The sequence below is a fragment of the Enhydra lutris genome, unplaced genomic scaffold, assembly GCF_002288905.1.
Source record: "Enhydra lutris kenyoni isolate GAN:26980312 unplaced genomic scaffold, ASM228890v2 scaffoldscaffold6, whole genome shotgun sequence".
Classification (NCBI taxonomy): Eukaryota; Metazoa; Chordata; class Mammalia; order Carnivora; family Mustelidae; genus Enhydra; species Enhydra lutris.
The window spans coordinates 23,262,676-23,281,524 of record NW_019154090.1 but is presented as its reverse complement, the minus strand read 5'-3'; the positions used below and the strand labels follow the sequence as shown (position 1 = coordinate 23,281,524).

At 41.8% G+C, this 18,849-nt stretch overlaps 1 protein-coding gene across 1 annotated transcript in view; it reads right to left on the bottom strand.

Moving 5' to 3' along the window:
- LOC111141788 (ubiquinol-cytochrome-c reductase complex assembly factor 1) overlaps positions 1–18,849 on the bottom strand; it is a 97,573-nt gene that overhangs the window by 29,510 nt on the left and 49,214 nt on the right. The window contains exon 7 of the mRNA XM_022494603.1: positions 17,957–18,065. Coding sequence (XP_022350311.1) covers positions 17,957–18,065 — 109 coding nt within the window. The remainder of the gene's footprint in view (positions 1–17,956; positions 18,066–18,849) is intronic.

The following is an 18,849-nucleotide window of genomic DNA, read 5'->3' as shown; positions in this document are numbered from 1 at the left end:
AAAATAATATGGTCTAGCGGTGCTTGGGTGGCTCAGTCTGTTAGGCGTCCAACTCTTGGTTTCAACTCAGGTCATGATCTCAGACTCAGCACTAAGCAGGAAGTCCGCACGGGATTCTCTCTCTCCCCCTCTCCCTTTGCCCCCCACCCCCCACCCAGCACTCTCATGTGCGTTCTCTCTCTCTCTCTCTCTAAAAATAAATAAATAAATCTTTTAAAAAAGAGAGAGGGGGGGGGGCGCCTGGGTGGCTCAGTGGGTTAAAGCCTCTGCCTTTGGCTCAGGTCAAGATCCCAGGGTCCTGGGATCAAGCCCTGCATCAGGCTCTCTGCTCAGCAGGGAGCCTGCTTTCCCCCTCTCTGCTCAGCAGGGAGCCTGCTTTCCCCTCTCTCTGTCTCTGCCTGCCTCTCTGCCTACTTGTGATCTCTGTCAAATAAATAAATAAAATCTTTTAAAAAAGAGAGAGAGAGAGAGAGAGAGAGAGAAATAATCTGGTCCAGGCTCTTCACCTGACCTGCTGATTAAATGGTAAAAACCAGATTTAATTCCTTACTCTTTTGACTCCAAAACTAGTGAGTGGTTTTTCAACTCTCCCATCCTCTCCTTCCTCTAAAAGGAGGAGCTTCTTTGGCAAGGCAACTTGGGGCCTAAAGCACAGATGATAAACACTTTCTGTCTTTGAAAGAGAAGAGGTAGAGCCATAAACTATCTGTACTCAAAATACCAAAGACACTAGAATTCATCTGAAATCCAAAGAATCTTAGCAAAGGAGCAGAGGACAAGGATGAAAGGAGTAGTGTGGGGGACATTGAGAATGCCACTGAGTGCTTAATGGGAATGGTCTCCTACTTCCCCATAACCAGGAATAAACCACAAGCCTGCTGATTCTTAACCCCAGCCGCTGAACTGCCCAGGGCCCACAAAAGGGGCAACACACACAGTTTACACCTTTTATTATTCTGATAGAAATTTCTCTCCTGGGAGCAGAAAGGGGTCAAAAGTCCAAAACCAAAAATATATATCTTTATAAGTCAGAGCAAAAGAAGCATTACAGCAGACAGTTATTAAAAAAAAAAAAAAAAGCCTTAGTGAACAGAGTGGAGTAGGAGGTGTTAGAAAACTCACTCCAAGTAATTTATTCGCTGGGAACCACAAAGGGCTTTCCCAAGAACAGCAAAAACACCATTAATTTCCCCAGTACCCTCCTTTCAAAGGGCTCCAAACACTTCACACATATCGTTTTAAATTGTCCTCAAAGGCTCCAAAATAAGGGGTTACTATTTCCCCAGGTTCGGATGGAGAAACCAAAATATTCATGGCCGCCCTGCCCTGTCCAAGTCATCCTAACAGATTCAGCCAACATCCACTAGGGCCTGAGGGCCTGCAACGTCCATGACCCATGCCACGCAGAACAGGCGATACAAACATGAAAGATAGAATCTCTGTCCTCCAAAAAGTCAGAAGCCAATGAGGCATGACAGATGTGGACATAAATCATTCTGAAATAAGGCAGCCGATGGTAGGTGCTATAGAAAGGGTCCAAACGGTGCCCATTTTATCAAGTGACTAAAATGTGCCACACACTGTGCTAGGTCTTTACTAGCATCACATTGTTGAAATCACACACTATGTGTGACTTATCTTACAGAGAAAGGAATGGAGACAATGAAACGTAAAGAGACTTGCCCAGGGTCTTAAGGCCACATTATGGCACAGCATGAACAAAACCCAGATCTGTCTGGCTCCAAAGCCCATTTGACGGGAGATAAGTGCTTGGGAAGTTACACACACACATACGTGACAGCAGAATGCCCTTTTCTCAGACCCAGAGGAGAATTCCTGTACAGGAAGGAGGCCCCTGCTGGAGATCCCCGGAGAAGGTTCCGGCTTGGTGACAGCTCTACAGAGCCTAGCTGGTGGGGGTAACCCCTGCCTTTTTAGTCAAAGCTCCACTTTGGAGGCCAAGGAAGAAAGATCTGGAGGAAGAAGTGTGTGAAGCAGCAGGCCACTGTCTGCAGACCAGATAGGTTAGAGAGAGCATGATCAGCCTTGGGGAATCCCTGAGTCTTAGCAAGGTTAATATAAATAGCTCTATTTTAAGCCCACAGGACAAGAAGCAGATGGGGGAAAGAGAAGGTCCTCCAAATTCTAGGAGCAAAGTTAAGCCTGGAATATGGAAGCCTAGTCGCCACTCCAGCCTTCTTCCCATTTAATAATGGGATGCTTCCGTAATTGTTTTCAAATCTTAATTTCAACCTAACAAAACAACAACAAAAACCCTCTAATGGGGGCGCCTGGGTGGCTCAGTTGGTTGAGCGTCTGACTTCTGCTAGATCTTGGTCTCAGGGTCCTGGGATGGGTCTCGTTGGCTTCCACGCTCAGCAGGAAGTCTGTTTCCGCACACCTCCTTCCACCTCCTTCCACTCTGCTTGTGCTTGCTCTCTCTCTTTCTCTCTCTCAAATAAATTAAAAATAAATAAATTAAAAAAAAGTAAAAACCTTGATGGAACCCAATACTTCTGTGTATTAGTATCTTTTTTTTTTTTTTAAAAGATTTTATTTATTTGACAGAGAGAGAGAGATCACAAGGAGGCAGAGAAGTAGGAAGAGGGAGAGGGAAGCAGGCTCCCTGAGGAGCAGAGAGCCCCATGTGGGGCTTGATCCCAGGACTCTGGGATCATGACCTGAGCCAAAGCCAGAGGCTTAACCCACTGAGCCACCCAGGTGCCCCTGTGTATTAGTATCTTAATCAATTTAAGTATCTTAAATGACTTTGATCCTATCAATGCATAGGTTAGTCATTAGTTCATGTTCGTGTATTCTAACTACTTCCAAAAAAGGTTCAAGTCGGCTTATAAAAAAAGGCCATGTGGTATGGCCAAAAGAGCAAAAGTTTGAAAATCAATCAGATCTGAACTTGTGACTACTGTGGTGGCCACAGCCAAGTTCTTTAAAGTTTCTGCCCCTCAGCTCTCCTCAGCTGCACAATGGGTACACTCACCTCTCTAACCAGGCAATTTGTGATTGAGATGAGATCTGTGAAATGCCTGCCAGAATTGGGCCCACAGTTAGACCTCTCAACCAAAAAGGGGGGGAAAAAAAAGGTAGAAGAAAAGGGTTAATAAAATGTAGGTGGGAGAGAAAGAAGGTAATGAAAAACTGTATCAAATACCCAAGTAAGGGAAGCTCTGTAATTTCTGGCAGCCATGGCAACAGGGAAGCAGGATTGTTATACCAATCGCATCGTTAAATAAAGGGAAACATAAGTTCATCAGGACAGAGAAAGTTCTTAAATTCTAAATGCACAGAGGTACATCTTCAGTCAAGTGGATGTAGATGTGCACACATACACACACACGCACGCTCACACCATTTTAATCTCCACAGGAACAGGGCCAACGGCTCTCCAGAGCCCTGCTGCCCCTAGACAGCACACTGCTGCTCCATGCAGGGAAGTACTTCAACAGTTAAAACATTTTTGTGCCAATATTTTAAGAGTGCAGAAGGTTCCAAATTACATGTAAAATAAACAATGCCAGACTGTGAAAACTCTTGGCTGCAACGTTCTCTGATGTTAACAAGAGTTTCTTTATTACTGTAACCTTTCAGAAGTGAATAAAAATTATTTCTCTGCCCTAGTTTTGCCCTCCAGTAAAAGGGAAGAGAACAGTGACCATGGAAAGAGCTGTACAATGACCTCTCATGAAGGCGAGGAGGCTGGGAAGGGGGCAGTTTAAAACACAAAGCCTTCCGTATATGTTTTCTAGTCAAAGGTTAGAAATTTAGTTTGTGCTGTGCTGATCATATTGTAAAATTTTACGTTCCTAATATTTTTATGTAACTAAAACCCTCAGGGGGGACCAGAGGGCATTTGCAAGGAGCCCAAACTAAGCTGATGCTAAGAGAAAACCCAAATCTTGATCAAGTCTCCTTGGCCATTCAGGGAACCTCATTACTCTGAAACTGAGTCTGAAGTACCCTTAAAAACTGGGAAGAAGATCTACAGGTGGCCAGGACTTAGACAAAGTAAGGTTTTTTTGCAGACCTTTGAGTCAATGAGTCTTTGAATATTAGATACACAATCTCAAAATGGGAGCTCATCTGGATAAACAGAGTCTGCAGAGTCAGCACTGTAGGAAAAGGAAAGAAGTCACCAAACGAAGGCAAACATGATCTGTCCTCTCACACCATTCTGCCTCTACCTATACTGTTCCTCTGCCCGGAAGGCTTCTCTTGTCTGTTAAATACTTATCTGAACAGATACAATCCAAATGTCACCTACTCCAAGCTTCTCTCCTCTGGGCCTTCTCAGCAATTTTTAAATATCATAGTCTTTTAATACTGTAATCACCAGCTTATATGTTTGTCTTCTCCTATAAGACTGGGGAGTTGGGGACAGTATCTTCATCATCTGCATATCTCCAGTGCCTAGCAGAGTACCTGAAGCTAGCAGGCCACAAAAAAAATGGAGGGATAGATGGGTAAAACCTTGTTTGTGTCTGGGAACAGAAATCCGACAGAGAATGATGAACTGCTAAAAAAACAGAACACAAGCTCTGGGATTTAACACAAGGCTAGCTTTTCAGACTCTCACAGAATTGCGGAATGTTAAGTCTGGAAGAGAATTTAGAAATCATCTAACTCTCCTCCCCAGAGAAGTGAGCTGATTTGACTTACTCGAGCTCACCCAGAGTGGGCCAGGCCGGCCAGAACTCCCTCCATTATGCCATGCCACCCATCCCTTCTCTTTACTATAGAAAATTATTTCTATATTTGTGTAATATTTATTTGGCAGTTGAGGTAAATATGATCAGACTACATATTACAGAATGTTATTTCATTATAAATAAATAACAATGGGTGTCATGCTAAAATTCCAACAACTTGATACAATGCACTGAGTTGCTCAAAAAAGTTAAACATAACTTCACCGTATGACCCAGCAATTCCACTCCTAGATAATATGCCCAAGAGAACTGAAAACCTATGTTCAAACAAAAATATGTACATGAGGGGCACCTGGGTGGCTCAGTGGGTTAAGCCTCTGCCTTCGGCTCAGGTCATGGTCTCAGGGTCCTAGGATCGAGCCCCGCATCGGGCTCTCTGCCCAGTGCGGAGCCTGCTTCCTCCTCTCTCTTTCTGCCTTCCTCTGCCTACTTGTGACCTCTCTCTGTCAAATAAATAAGTAAAATCTTAAAAAAATATATATGTACATGAATGTTCACAGGAACATTATTCATAAAAGTAAAAAAAAAAAAAAATGGAAACAACCCAAATGCCCATCAATTGATAAATGGTTAATAAAATGTGGCATATCCATACATCAGACCATCCATAAAAAGGAATGAAGTATTGACACACACGACAACATGGATGAGCCATGAAAACATGATGCTAAGTGAAAGGAGCCAGACAGAAAAGGCCACATATTATGACTCCACTTACATGAAATGCCCAGGATAGGAAAATCTATGGAGACAGAAAGTAAAGTAGTGGCTGCCAGGGGCTGGGGGGAGAGAGGAATGGCTGGAGTGACTGCTAATGGGCACAGGGTTTCTTTCTGAGGTGATGAAAATGTTCTGGAATTAGATAGTGGTGATGGTTGCATAACACTGTGAATGTACTAAAAAAAAACCCAAAACTTAAAATGGTGACTTTCATGGTAGATTAATTATAACTCCATTTTTTTTTTTAATAAAAGAAAAAAGATACAATCTCTGTCCTTTAGGAGCTAACAATTTAACTGAAGGAGTCAGGACCAACATACAGACATGCTTACGAACTCAGAGGGTCAATAATGTGCAAGTTAGAGGAAGAAGGAAACAACACTTAAATTAAAAATCTTAATGCTTGGGGTGCCTGGGTAGCTCAGTGGGTTAAGGCCTCTGCCTTCGGCTCGGGTCATGATCCCAGGGTTCTGGGATCAGGCCCCGCATCAGGCTCTCTGCTCGGCAGGGAGCCTGCTTCCCCTCCTCTCTCTCTGCCTGCCTCTCTGCTTGCTTGTCATCTCTGTCTGTCAAATAAATAATAAATAAAATCTTTTTTAAAAAAATCTTAATGCTTACGTTAGAGCCATGGTTCTGAGTGATGACCTTTTCAGGTAGTACAGACTGGTGATTAAGAGCGTGGTCTCTATGCTGTGAAGTGTGTAAGCCTGACGATTCGCAGACCTGTACCCCTGGGGCAAATAATACATTATATGTTAATAAAAAAATAAAATAAAATAAAATAATTTTTTTAAAAAAGAGCATGCTCTCTAAAGTCTGGCAAGTTTGGGTTCCAATCCAGGCTCTCATATTTACTGTGTTAAGACTGATTATCTTTCTGGCAGGTTGGAATAATGGTCTCCCAAAAGGTTATCTACAGCCTAATTCCTGGAACCTGGGAATGTACCTTTTATGGGGAAAAAAAGCACTCTGCAGCCATGATTAGATCAGGAGTCTTCAGGTGGGGAAGTTAGTCTGGATTATCCAAGCGGGTCCTAAATGTAATCACATGTACCCTTAAAGAGGGAGGCTGGAATTGGAGTGATGTGGCCACAAGCCAAAGAATGCCAGCGGCCACCAGAAGCTGGAAAGGGCAAAGAACAGGTTCTCCCCTATAGCCTCCAGAAGGAGTACAACCCTGGTAAACCTCAATTTTGGCCTCACGAAGCTGATTTCTGGTAGTCAGAACTATGACAGAATGAATTTCTGTTGTTTTAAGCCACCAAATTTGTGCTAAGTTGCTACAGCAGCTACAGGAAACGAATCCACTAACCTCTCTGATCCTAGTTGCCTTCATCTACAAAACGAGGACAGAAATACTAAGTCACAGGTAAGACTGTGTGTAAAATGTAAAATTCATATGGTGCTTATAAAGTGCCCAGCAAAGAGAGAGTTCTCGGTAAGTGTTAGCTACTCCTGGGGGTGAACTGTTTCTGCATTGTGCTGAAATCCCCAACTTTCACAGGGCACCTGCCCACGCCCACACCCTACTCCCCTCAGCAGGGAGAGCAGGGAGAGCCAGCAGTTAGGAGACCCGAGTTCTGCTCTTCAGTTGGTTTCTAACAGATTTAGTCCTCTCCTCGAGCCAGTCTCTCGGTTAGTTAAATGACCAGATCTCAGGAGAGCAGTGGACCTCTAACCAGAGGGTCTATTAAAACACAGACTGCTACAGTCTACAGCCAGAGTTTCTGATATGGCAGACTGAGGGTGAGGCCCGAAACTTGCATTTTTTTTTTAAGATTTTATTTATTTATTTGACAGACAGAGATCACAAGTAGGCAGAGAGACAGGCAGAGAGAGAGGAAGGGAAGCAGGCTCCCCGCTGAGCAGAGAGCCCGATGCTGGCGATCCCAGGACTGTGGGATCATGACCTGAGCAGAAGGCAGAGGCTTTAATCCACTGAGCTACCCAGGCGCCCCCCGAAACTTGCATTTTTTAGCAAGTTCCTAAGTGAGGTTGAGGTTACTGGTCTGGAGACCCCACTTTTGAAAATCTCTGGTCTAGATTATTTCAAAGTTCCTTTCCAGTTTTAACAGTTTAAGACACCCCATAGATGCCAGCATTCAAATAATAAACACTGCTGTATCAGGCTGAAATAGCTTCACAACGAAGTTCTTTTCCTATGTAAAAAAGTGGGGGATGGGAAAATATGAAGTCCATGGTTAAGGACTAGTTTTAACTTTTGAACTAAGCAGAATGAAAAATCTTAAGCAAGAGTGGGAACAGGAAGGGGTTGTCCCCTTATCCAACATGCTGGCCCCATTTTAATTTATCTTAATCCCACCTTTCTGCCTTTTCACCAGACCCCTCCCCCTCACGCCCTCCTCCAGAAACACATCTAGGTGTCTCCTGAATTCATTTATTGGCTTTGCCGCGCACAGTATAATACCGCCTTTGTTAGTCTCCCAGCCCAGCCTCTCCGAGCACCGTGTTCAGTCTCAGTGTTCCTCTACTCTTAAAAAAACACAACCAAGGAGTCTCTGAAAAATAATTGTAAAATCAACTAAGGCAAATTCAGACGATGTGGAGACATTCAGACTCTAAATGCTGGAAAAAGAAACAAATTCAGAACATTGTTAGCATTCTCACCTGTCCTTTTTTCCCCTTAATCTCTATTAGTCCCGTTGAGTAGGAAACCTCTGCCGGATTGGATTAGAAACTCTGAATAAAAGGGGCCTCAGGCTGGGGACTGCACTGAAGAAATGGAATGTCTCGAGACTCAAGAAAAGCTGTCCTCTTGGCCTATGGAAGTCCTTGGTAAGAAGACCAAGGAGAAGGATCCTGACATGAAGTTGATCCCCTTCCCGCACCCTGGGAGGGATCATGGTATAGTAAAGGGGACAATGGGCTGGGAATCAGCATACCCTAGTTTGGGTCCTCGTTCTGCTGTTTTGTAGCTGCTCGACCTTGGGCAAATCAATGAACTTTTCTGGGACTCCATTTTCTCACCACAGAAAATGAGCCAGTGGGACTTGATCTATAGTCCTTATTCTGAGAGGCACATCAGAAATCCTCCGGGGTGACTTTTCAAAATACATATATCTGAGCCCCTCCATATTGAGAACCATGGAACGAGAGAATCTGAGATATTCAATCTAACATTCTTTTTTTTTTTTTTTTAAGATTTTATTTATTTATTTGACAGAGATCACAAGTAGGCAGAGAGGCAGGCAGAGAGAGAGGGGGAGGGGGGAAGCAGCCTCCCTGCTGAGCAGAGAGAGAGCCCGATGTGGGGCTCAATCCCAGGACCCTGGGATCATGACCTGAGCTGAAGGCAGAGGCTTTAACCCACTGAGCCACCCAGGCGCCCCTCAATCTAACATTCTAAAGTTCGTCTATTCTATAAAGTGAGTGAGAAATATAAATGATGAAAGAGCCAAGGAACCCCAGAGGCAGGGCAGGGAGAGAAAAACGAAACTTTCTCGGGGAAGAGTGGGTCAAAGAAATAGAATCCAGGTGTGATAAGAGATCATTTATTAAGTCAGTATTTGGGAGACAGTGCTGCCCAATCACTAATAATGGAAGCAAGGACCTGTGTCCACCCAAGTGCCTGAAGGGCGACCATGTCAGGCACTCTAGGTAAGACACCAGGAATTCTAGGATCCTCATCCTGTCTACTGGGCATGACCTATACAAACCCACAACTATAGGAAGAAGTTTCTGCAAAGCGCTACAGCAATACAGAGAAGGGAGTGGCCAAATATACCAATATTACGGGGGGGGGCGGGGGGGGGGGGGGGTGTTGCTGGGAAAAGCTTCCTGGCAGAGGTACTATCCAGCTGTGTCTTACAGTGCCAAGAAGAGGCAAGACAGGTGTTAAGGCCACTTCAGACAAAGGGAACTGCATAAACAAAAGCCCAAAAGCATAAAGCAACATGGCATACTATAGCATCAGTGAAAACCTAGCATGAGTGAAACCTGTGTTTGAGTGTGTGTGTGTGTGTGTGTGTGTGTGTGTGCACATGCATGCATGGATATCTATTAAAGAGGTCTCTTAGCAATCAGACTAGAAAGATGAGTTGGGGCTAGAATGTAAAGATATCTTTCCTCCCCTTCCCCCTGCCCCCACCGGTTTTCACTCTGAAAAGTTTCAAACTTACTTAAAAAAATCTAAGAGCATTACAATAAAAATCTGTATAACTTTTAGACTCACAATTGTTAATATTTTTAACATTTGCTTCATCTCTCTATATATATACATACACATACCCTTTTATCTTTTGCTAAACCATGTGAAAATATAAAATCATTTGGGGGTAACTGGGTGGCTCAGTTAAGCTCAGGTTAAGCGTCTGCCTTTGGCTCAGGTCATGTTCCCCAGGGCCCTGGGATCAAGCCCCGCTTTGGGCTCTCTGCTCAGTGGGGAGCCTGCTTTTCCTTCTCCCTCTGCCTGCCTCTCTCTGCCTATTTGTGCTCTCCTTCTGTCAAATAAATAAAATTTTTTAAAAAGAAAATATCCAATCATTTCATTTCTAAATACTAAACAATGTATCTTCTAAGAACATTCTCTTTTATGACTACGAACCATTCTATATACCATTGCTAAGATATCTGAATTTCATCCCTCAGATTTCTAGACAGAGGGATATCATCAGACATGGAATTTGGAAAAACCTCTGGTGATTTATATGGTGACAGAGTTCACTAGAGTGGGGCAAGTCTAGAACCAGTTAGGAGGCCATGTGCAATGAAGGAGAGATGATGAGGGTTAATATGAAGTAATGGAACAGAAGACAGAAAAAAAAAAATCTAAAGATATTTTGGTCAGAAAAATGACAGGACAATTTGGGTGCAGAGAATGAGGCAAGAGTTGAGAACCCTAAGAATTCCAGCTTGGAGAGGCTAGACTGATGGTGACAATGTCAGAAGTGAAACAGGAAACAGGAAGAACAGGTTCATGGAGCTATTTATCCCATCTCCTGAGTGAGATTTATTTAGGAGAACCATTAGCAACACCTGCACGGGAGGTGTGGAAAATGGCTCTGGCTGAGGCCAATGCACACAGTTCTAAGCAGTACTAGAACTCTGGTACAAAAGACATCAAAGAGAAGAGGGCACCATTTCAGGTACCAGAGGAATTCAAAGACAAATATGAAGTAGACCTCAGGAAACTCACAACCTATAACTGAAGGTAAAAACAGCCATGAGAGAGAGAAGCCATCATGTGCATAGACAGGAGCTTTATGCTCTATTTAATTTCAATTTCAGAAAGGTTTATAACTTCTCTTGCAGGGACAATTCCTGAAATGAAGTGAGTCCAGCATGCTGCCCAGAAGGACATGGGAACTAAGCTGTCACACGGGCATTCTGGCTGTATGCGCCCAGGCAGCTGCTGGGTCCCCAAACTGCCTAAAGCACACACATTCCACGCAGCCTTACCACCTCTTGAGACCTGGGGTCACGAAACTTGTGCAAAGCAAGAAATGCATCTACCAAAGATACATCTCAGCTGGACCCTGCTGAAGTTCATGAGCCAATCCCAAAATGAAACTGCTCTGCCGTCTAAGAATTTAGCCTTCTTTCAGCTAATAAACAAATATCCACTCCAACAGCTTAGGACACGCAAAAACTTTCAAAAAGGACATCTGATATCTGGGAACAAACATGTCTTATTTTATTTTTTATAAACATATAATGTATTTTTATCCCCAGGGGTACAGGTCTGTGAATTGCCAGGTTTACACACTTCACAGCACTCACCATAGCACATACCCTCCCCAATGTCCATAAACCCACCCACTCTCCCAACCCCCCTCCCCCCAGCAACCCTCAGTTTGTTTTATGAGATTAAGAGTCACTTATGGTTTGTCTCCCTCCCAATCCTATCTTGTTTCATTTATTCTTCTCCTACCCCCTTAACCCCCCCATGTTGCATCTTCACTTCCTCATATCAGGGAGATCATAAGATAGTTGTCTTTCTCCGATTGTATGTCTTATTTTAAAGGCCTCAAGCCCAAGGAATTGCTCAGAATTTACACCCCACCGTTCTTATCGCTGGCCACAAAACTATGCCCTGAAAGTGGTCCTTGCCTTTCAAAACAATACCTATGGATGGCAGTGAGTGTTAATTCTGACCTAGAGATGCAAAGTATAGCAAAATTTTTACCTCATGGTAAAACAGAGGAGTTTGAAGATTTCTGTGGGGAGGTAGGGAGAAGAAGGGAATGGTATTACAGACTCCTGGAAGAAAATTTCCAGAAAAACTGAAGTACATATAATTCTTATTTTTACCACCCTTTATAGATTTAAAGTCTTTGTTAGTTTAGAAACATAAATGGCCTCATATATAAGTTGTTGGTTTTTTTTAGTCAAATCCATTAGAAGATGTGAAAGCATGGCAAAAGAAATACTTGAGGGTCAAGGAAACAATTTCTCATTTCTTTTTCTTACAATATTTAAGACTAATAGAGCAAACAAATATGTGCAGAATGAACAGGGATGCCTCTCCATCACACTTTTTCTAATACATATAGTGGGCTTCCAGAACAGTCCTCTGTTGTCAGTTATTTACTGGACAAGCATTCAGCCAAGGGGCAAAGATTAAGTACTTTGGAGAATACAAAGGGGGGGGGGGGACCAGTCCCCCAGGGAAGTTACCTGGAAAGTAATCAATAGTCACGAATAACAATGATACAAAAGAGAACCCGTAAGAGCCAGAAGAAGGGTATAGATAAATTACTAAGGTACTTCCAGCTAGGGACAACTGGGATTGGCTTCCAGTATGGGGTGGAGGGATGTAAAGGAATTGAGGCTGTGGTGTTTAGGCAACCCAGTGTTATGTACCGCGTGGGGAAAGACACAAGACCGGAAGAGCAAGGCATTCAGCTCGGCTGGAGGGAAGAGTGTATGAAGCAAGGCTGGAATGTGACGTTCACTGAGTGCTTACTATGTGCCAGGCACATGTGCTAGAAGGTTTTACATATTTACAGTTCAAGAAGAGCTAGAGGAAATGAGTTTGGAAAGGTAGTCTGGAGTGTGATCACAGAGGACCCTGCAAAGCAAAATGCTGGTTCTAAGAAAAGTAGAATTTTACAAAGGAGTCCAGTTCAGCCCACAGCTCCTCCACCTCTTTCTAGGCCCGCTTGCACCACCCCATGAGGCAGCTCTGCTAGAGAGGACAGGAGACCTTGAGGTGACAGGAGGCTCATCCTTATTCTGGAATGGTGCTGGCAAGAAATCATCTGAAGTCCTGATGAGACAACTGGCATTCCAGGGACCACTGATAAGGATAAACTTGGAATTTCTTAATACTCCTTCCCACCTAGTCTCCAACTATTGGAAAGCTTAAACCTGCTCATTGTAAGCCACAAGGTGGAGATGTCTGGCAGGGCAGAACTGAGAGGAAGTCGTTTAGCCAGCCTAAGGTTACCATTAACACTTTGAGCCACTGCCTTGAGCTAATTTTTATGTTTGTTTTTTAAGTTTGGTTGAAATGTCACAAATGGAAAAATTAACTAAAGCACCCGGGTTAGCCACAAGACTGGACACACCTGGCTGCAAACCCAGCAAAAGAAACTTACTTCATTAGTAGGAGAGGCAGAAAGTGAAATTTACATCTGAAATGTGCCTGCACCAAGAGAAAGCACTGAGGCCAAAGGCGCTGTCTGTTTTTACAGCTGTGTCAAGTCTTAGTTCTCTACTCTTAGCAACACTCAGGAGTGAGGCAAGGGCCCAAGGAAAAATGGTCTCCAACCTCTTCAGCTGCAACTCAGCTCACAAAGGTTTTTAAGAACCAGTTAATGAAATAAAACAAGACCAGATGAGGTGATATAATGAACTTTATTTCCACAGCTAATTTATATGTTTAAATCCCAAATAATGTTTTTTTTAAAAGTCAGAACGCTCTAAATTATTGATGTGATTTTTGTAACCTCAAATTTAACACTCGCATTTTATACCAGCTTCACTAATGATATATGAGTCTGCCTTGTTTTTCACAATAGTTGGGCTCCTAAAAAGCTGATAAAAAGCAAAAAATTTTTAATAAAAATTTCCCCACCAAATGAGACTGCAGTTCTAATTTCAAAGGAGTTCTTGAATCAAATTTCTGATTCATCATTAATTCACAAGTGGTTCCACTCAAAGTAATTGCCTCTAAGAATTCTTTGGCATGAAAAAGATCACCACTACATTGATCAGTCTTATAAATTCTACTCTTTATATGAGTTTTCTTAAAGATGTACACCTGGGATGCCAAATTACACAGAGACAGATTTACAAATTACCACCTTCTAGTCAGATTTTCTGAGGCACCCCAATAACTCCCATTTTTTTTTTTAAAGAAACTGAAGCACAGAGGAGGAGAGACGTGGCAGCCAGGGTCAGAACCAGGCCAGACTGGCTCCCTACTACTTTCCCCAGCCGCATGTCTCTAACTTTCCCATTTCTTTAGGCTGTACACACACAGAAGACTGAGAACCCCTCTACACACACAATCACACTCTACACACACAACCACAAAACAAAAGTGGTGAAAATATAATTTTCTTGCCTGTATAAAGGGTGTCTACCATGAGTTTGGAAAGGGGGTGCAGGGGAACCAAGTCAATTATAATAGAAAAGCAGTACTGGTAACTCCCCAACTCTTTCAAACGTCTGTTATTTTTAAATCATCATCTTTTATTTATAGTCTTTGTAACTACACTGGGCTTGGCATTTCTCTTCATGCAGGTGAATTTACAAGTCTGTACTTGGGGAGTATTATGGATCGTCTAAAACCTTGTTATTCAAAGTGTGGCTACCCCATCCTTACCCTGCTCCACCTATGGTGCTGGCATCACCTGAAGCTTTCTAGAAATGTAGACTCTGGCTCCACCCCAACCTACTGAATCAGAATTTGCATTTTAACAAGATTCCCCAGGTGGACCACAGGCACAATAAAGTGTGAGAAACACCGATCTAACACACTTCTCAATAGGACATCATATCTAACAAAATTTAAAAGAAAAATGGTCGGATAAAATGGAGGGGAAAAAAAAAAAGGAAAAACTAATTCCCACAGGGCTGTACTGATGTACACATGGACTACAAACAAATAAATCAAGCATCATCTATCTGATAAGTGGGCTTTAAAATAAAATTTCAGAAGCTGAAATTAGTTTATTCATTCAACAAGTATTTATTCATCCAATATTTCCTATGTAAGCAAAAACGTGTGATTAAGACAGGTCTCCTGGGGCACCTGGGCAGCTCAGTGGGTTAAAGCCTCTGCCTTCGGCTCAGGTCGTGATTCCGGGGTCCTGGGATCAAGACCCGCATCAAGCCCAGCATCGAGCCCTGCATCCCCCGCATCGGGCTCTCTGCTCAGCAGGGAGCCTGCTTTCCCCTCTCTCTCTCTGCCTGCCTCTCTGCCTACTTGTGATCTCTGTCTGTCAAATAAATAAATAAAATCTTAAAAAAAAAAAAAAAAGACAGGTCTCCTGCCTTTATAAAGCATGCAGTCAAGTGGAAGTAACATTATAAAGTAACACAGAAGGTTCAAAGTGCTGGAGATTGTGATGGAGATATTTATGGAGGTCCAAAGGAAACTGATGGTGGAGGAGGGGTAATAACTAAAATGTTCCCGTAGTTCAAGAATCAGTAACCTATGGCTCACTAAGCCATGTGGCCCACGTGGCTCTAGCAGTCTAACATCTAGGCAAGTTTAGTCAATAGTGACAAGAAAAAACAGGCTAAATAATTAGAAAAGCTACTGTGTCATGGCAAGTCAGCCAAGGCTTTGGCTGGCCAGGGGGTGTCACTGGTTATCATTAAGTGATTGGGTGCTGCCACAGGGATGGACAGTAAGTACGTGAGGGCACGTGGAACACTTAGCTACAGGAATAGCTTCAAGGCTGCTGATCCACTCTGGGTAGCAAAGACAGCAGAAAGGTCTGATAGTGAAAAAAAATGAACAAAAAAACACACTTCCAAAGACAGTCAGTACTCACTGACTCTGAAACAAATGATGATGATGATGATAGCAGCTAAAACTCTGACATATGCTATCCTCTTCTTAGAATGAACAGAAACACCAATGGTCTACTGTCCCAGAGAAAGACATGTAAGTGTCCCTGGAGACGTCTTAAAACAAACGGATGTCCACTGTGCTTCCTATACATGCAGTTCCTCCAAAGACATGAGAATTTGGAAATACCCTCTCAGTAAGAAACCATCATCTCCATGATTCAGCCTCAAAGACCACAATTTTACAAACAGAGTAATTAAGCACATTATACCATTAGACGATGATATAAGAGTATGTGAAAATAATTACAATAAATACAAGATAGGGGACGACCTCCCACTTAATTCCCAAGCAGCACGGGAAAAATTCTCCACGACATATTGTTGAGTGAAAAAAAATTAAGTACATATTAATTGCATATTAGTACACAGAGGATGATATCAGGTATAATCAAATAGACACAAAACCAATATTATATATTTTCTGTAGATAACAGAGAAGAAAGCCTTAAAAAATATACAGCAAGTGGAAACAGTAATTACCTTCTTCCAGGAATGAATGATGATTAAAGGAATTGCAGTTTTAGTTAAAACATTTGAATTTTAAAAACAATTTTAAGTATGGAGGTTCCTCAAAAAGTTGAAAATAGATCTACCTTACAACCCAGCAATCACACTACTGGGTATTTACCCTAAAGATACAAATGTAGTGATCCGAAGGGACACGTGCACCCGAATGTTTATAGCAGCAATGTCCACAATAGCCAAACTATGGAAAGAACCTAGATGTCCATCAACAGATGAATGGATAAAGATGTGCTGTATATATACATATGTGTGTATATATATATATATATATATACACAGACATATACATATAATGGAATACTATGCAGCCATCAAAACCCTCGAAATCTTGCCATTTGCAATGACGTGGATAGAACTAGAGGGTATTATGCTGAGCGAAGTAAGTCAACCAGAGAAAGACAATTATCATATGATCTCTCTGATATGAGGAATTTGAGAGGCAGGGCAGGAGGCTGTGGAGTTAGGGAGGGAAAAAATGAAACAAGATGGGACTGGGGAGGGAGACAAACCATAAGAGACTCTTAATCTCACGAAACAAACTGAGGGCACCTCGGGGGGTGAGGGGAGTAGGGATAGGGTGGCTGGGTTATGAACTTTGGGAAGGGTATATGCTATGGTGAGTGCCGTGAAATGTGTAAGCCTGATGATTCACAGACCTGCACCCCTGGGGCAAATAATACACTAATGTTAATTTAAAAAAAAAAATACTTCATGGCCCTCAAAAAAAATAAATAAAAATAAAAACAATTGTAAAGTAAAAACATATCTAATATAGGAACACCTGGCTGGCTCAATCATTGGAGCAACTCTTGATCACAGGGTCCCAAGTTTGAGCCCCACACTGGGTACAGAGATTACATTAAAAAAAATCTTAAAAAAAAAAAAAAACCCATATCTAATACGTATCAAGATAAAAAGCCAAGATGCAAAACTGTGTATGGTTAAGCCCATTTGTGTTATTTATAATTTGCATTTATCTAAGAAACAACTAGAAGGATACACATCAACTCTTAACAATGGTTACTTTTGGAGGGTTGGAATGGGGAAAGGACACTTGTCTTTACATTAAATACTTTTTACTGTTTGATTTTTACTCTATGAATGTGTACGACTTTTATAATACATATATAAACTCTGTTTACTCCTCAGTCCGTAGGGAGAACATTTTAATGATAAAAAAAAACAAATTAACCCATTTTGTGACCCCATCTGCTTTAGTCAATCCTAAACTGGGAGGCAATGAGATGGAAAAAAACAAGGATTACAATCTAATAAAATATGGTCTAGACACAAAAATATACAATATACCCAAAGGAAGAGATTACTATTTATATCAACAACCTTATTCTAATGTTATGGTTCCATTTCCTACACTCTATGGTTTATACACACACACACACACAGACACACTATCCCCCTTTCTCAGGTTAATTGTTAAATGTACTAATGTACATCTTCAGTGAACACCCTGCCAAATTATTCTAGGTTGTTAGTGATCAAGGCGCTTGTTTTTCAGTTCCTGAGGACAGTGCAGGCCCGATGCCAGGGTATTTCCATCAGAACAAATTTAGAGGAGGACTGGTTCAAAGACTGAATTGGTGTCAAAGGCATAGCGTCCTAAAGCTCAATTATTTGATTTCCTCCATTCAACAAATCCATCCCTCTTACCACCATTATTTGGGCGTAATAATTCCATACCCATACACATACACAGGATGTCCTCACACGGACAAACCATAATAATGTGTGCAAACACAAAGTCTCCATGGCATGTCAGTCTCCACAGAGGCAGAAGCAACTCTAGCTGAATTACGACCTGACATTAGGCAGCATTACACAGAAATCTAAAAGCAAAGCCATTCTAGAACATATAAAACGTCAAGTCAGGCAATCTCTCACTGGAGTTTTCCAGGACCAGAATCTGATAGCATTTCACTTACCCCCATGACTCTGCCACGCTGCTCAACATCCTCCCACATAAAATGAACTATGATCCGACACATGTATTTCCCACTCCGGCCTTCCTGCTTCATTCGGACTAGACACATCCTGGGTGGGAAGAAGATATAAAGAGTAACTGGCTGTTTGCATTCTTTATATCATACATTTAGACTGAAGGTCAGCTCATCTGAGTAATTTCAGGAAAGAACACAGAATTTAAAAACTGTAAGTGATCTTATTTAAAAAAACATTCATTGAGATATAACATAAATACTATAAAGTACATAAATCTTTAGTGTATAGCCTGAGAAATTACGTATTATATATTATATACATATAAGCAGCACCCAGATCAAGATAATGAGATTATTCAGAGCACCTCAGAAGGTGCTCTCATACATGCAAGTGACCCACATTTAGTTGTTAGAAGATAAGCAAGTCAAAATCTTTCATTTTACTGAATAAAAACAGAAGCCCTACACAAGGAAAGTAATTTGCCCAACACCACCAAGTAGTCTGTAAAGATGGGCACAGTGCTGTGCTGTCCAACGCAGAAGCTACTAGCTACATGTGGCTATTGAGCACTTAAAATGTGACTAGTTCCAACTGACATGTAGCCTAAGTTTAAGATTTCAAAGATTTAGTTCAACAAAAAGAATACAAATACCTCAAATTTTTTATACTGCTTACATGTTGAAATATTATTTCAGATATACTGAGTTAAATAAAACCAATTATTAAAATAAATTTCATTATCTTCTTTTTACTTTTTTAAATGGAGCTACTAGAAACTTTTAAATTCAATATATGAGTTGCATTGTTTGTTTGACAGTACCTATTTAGAACACTGATCACAGAAAGTACTATGATTTCACCTACGTAATTATCAAAA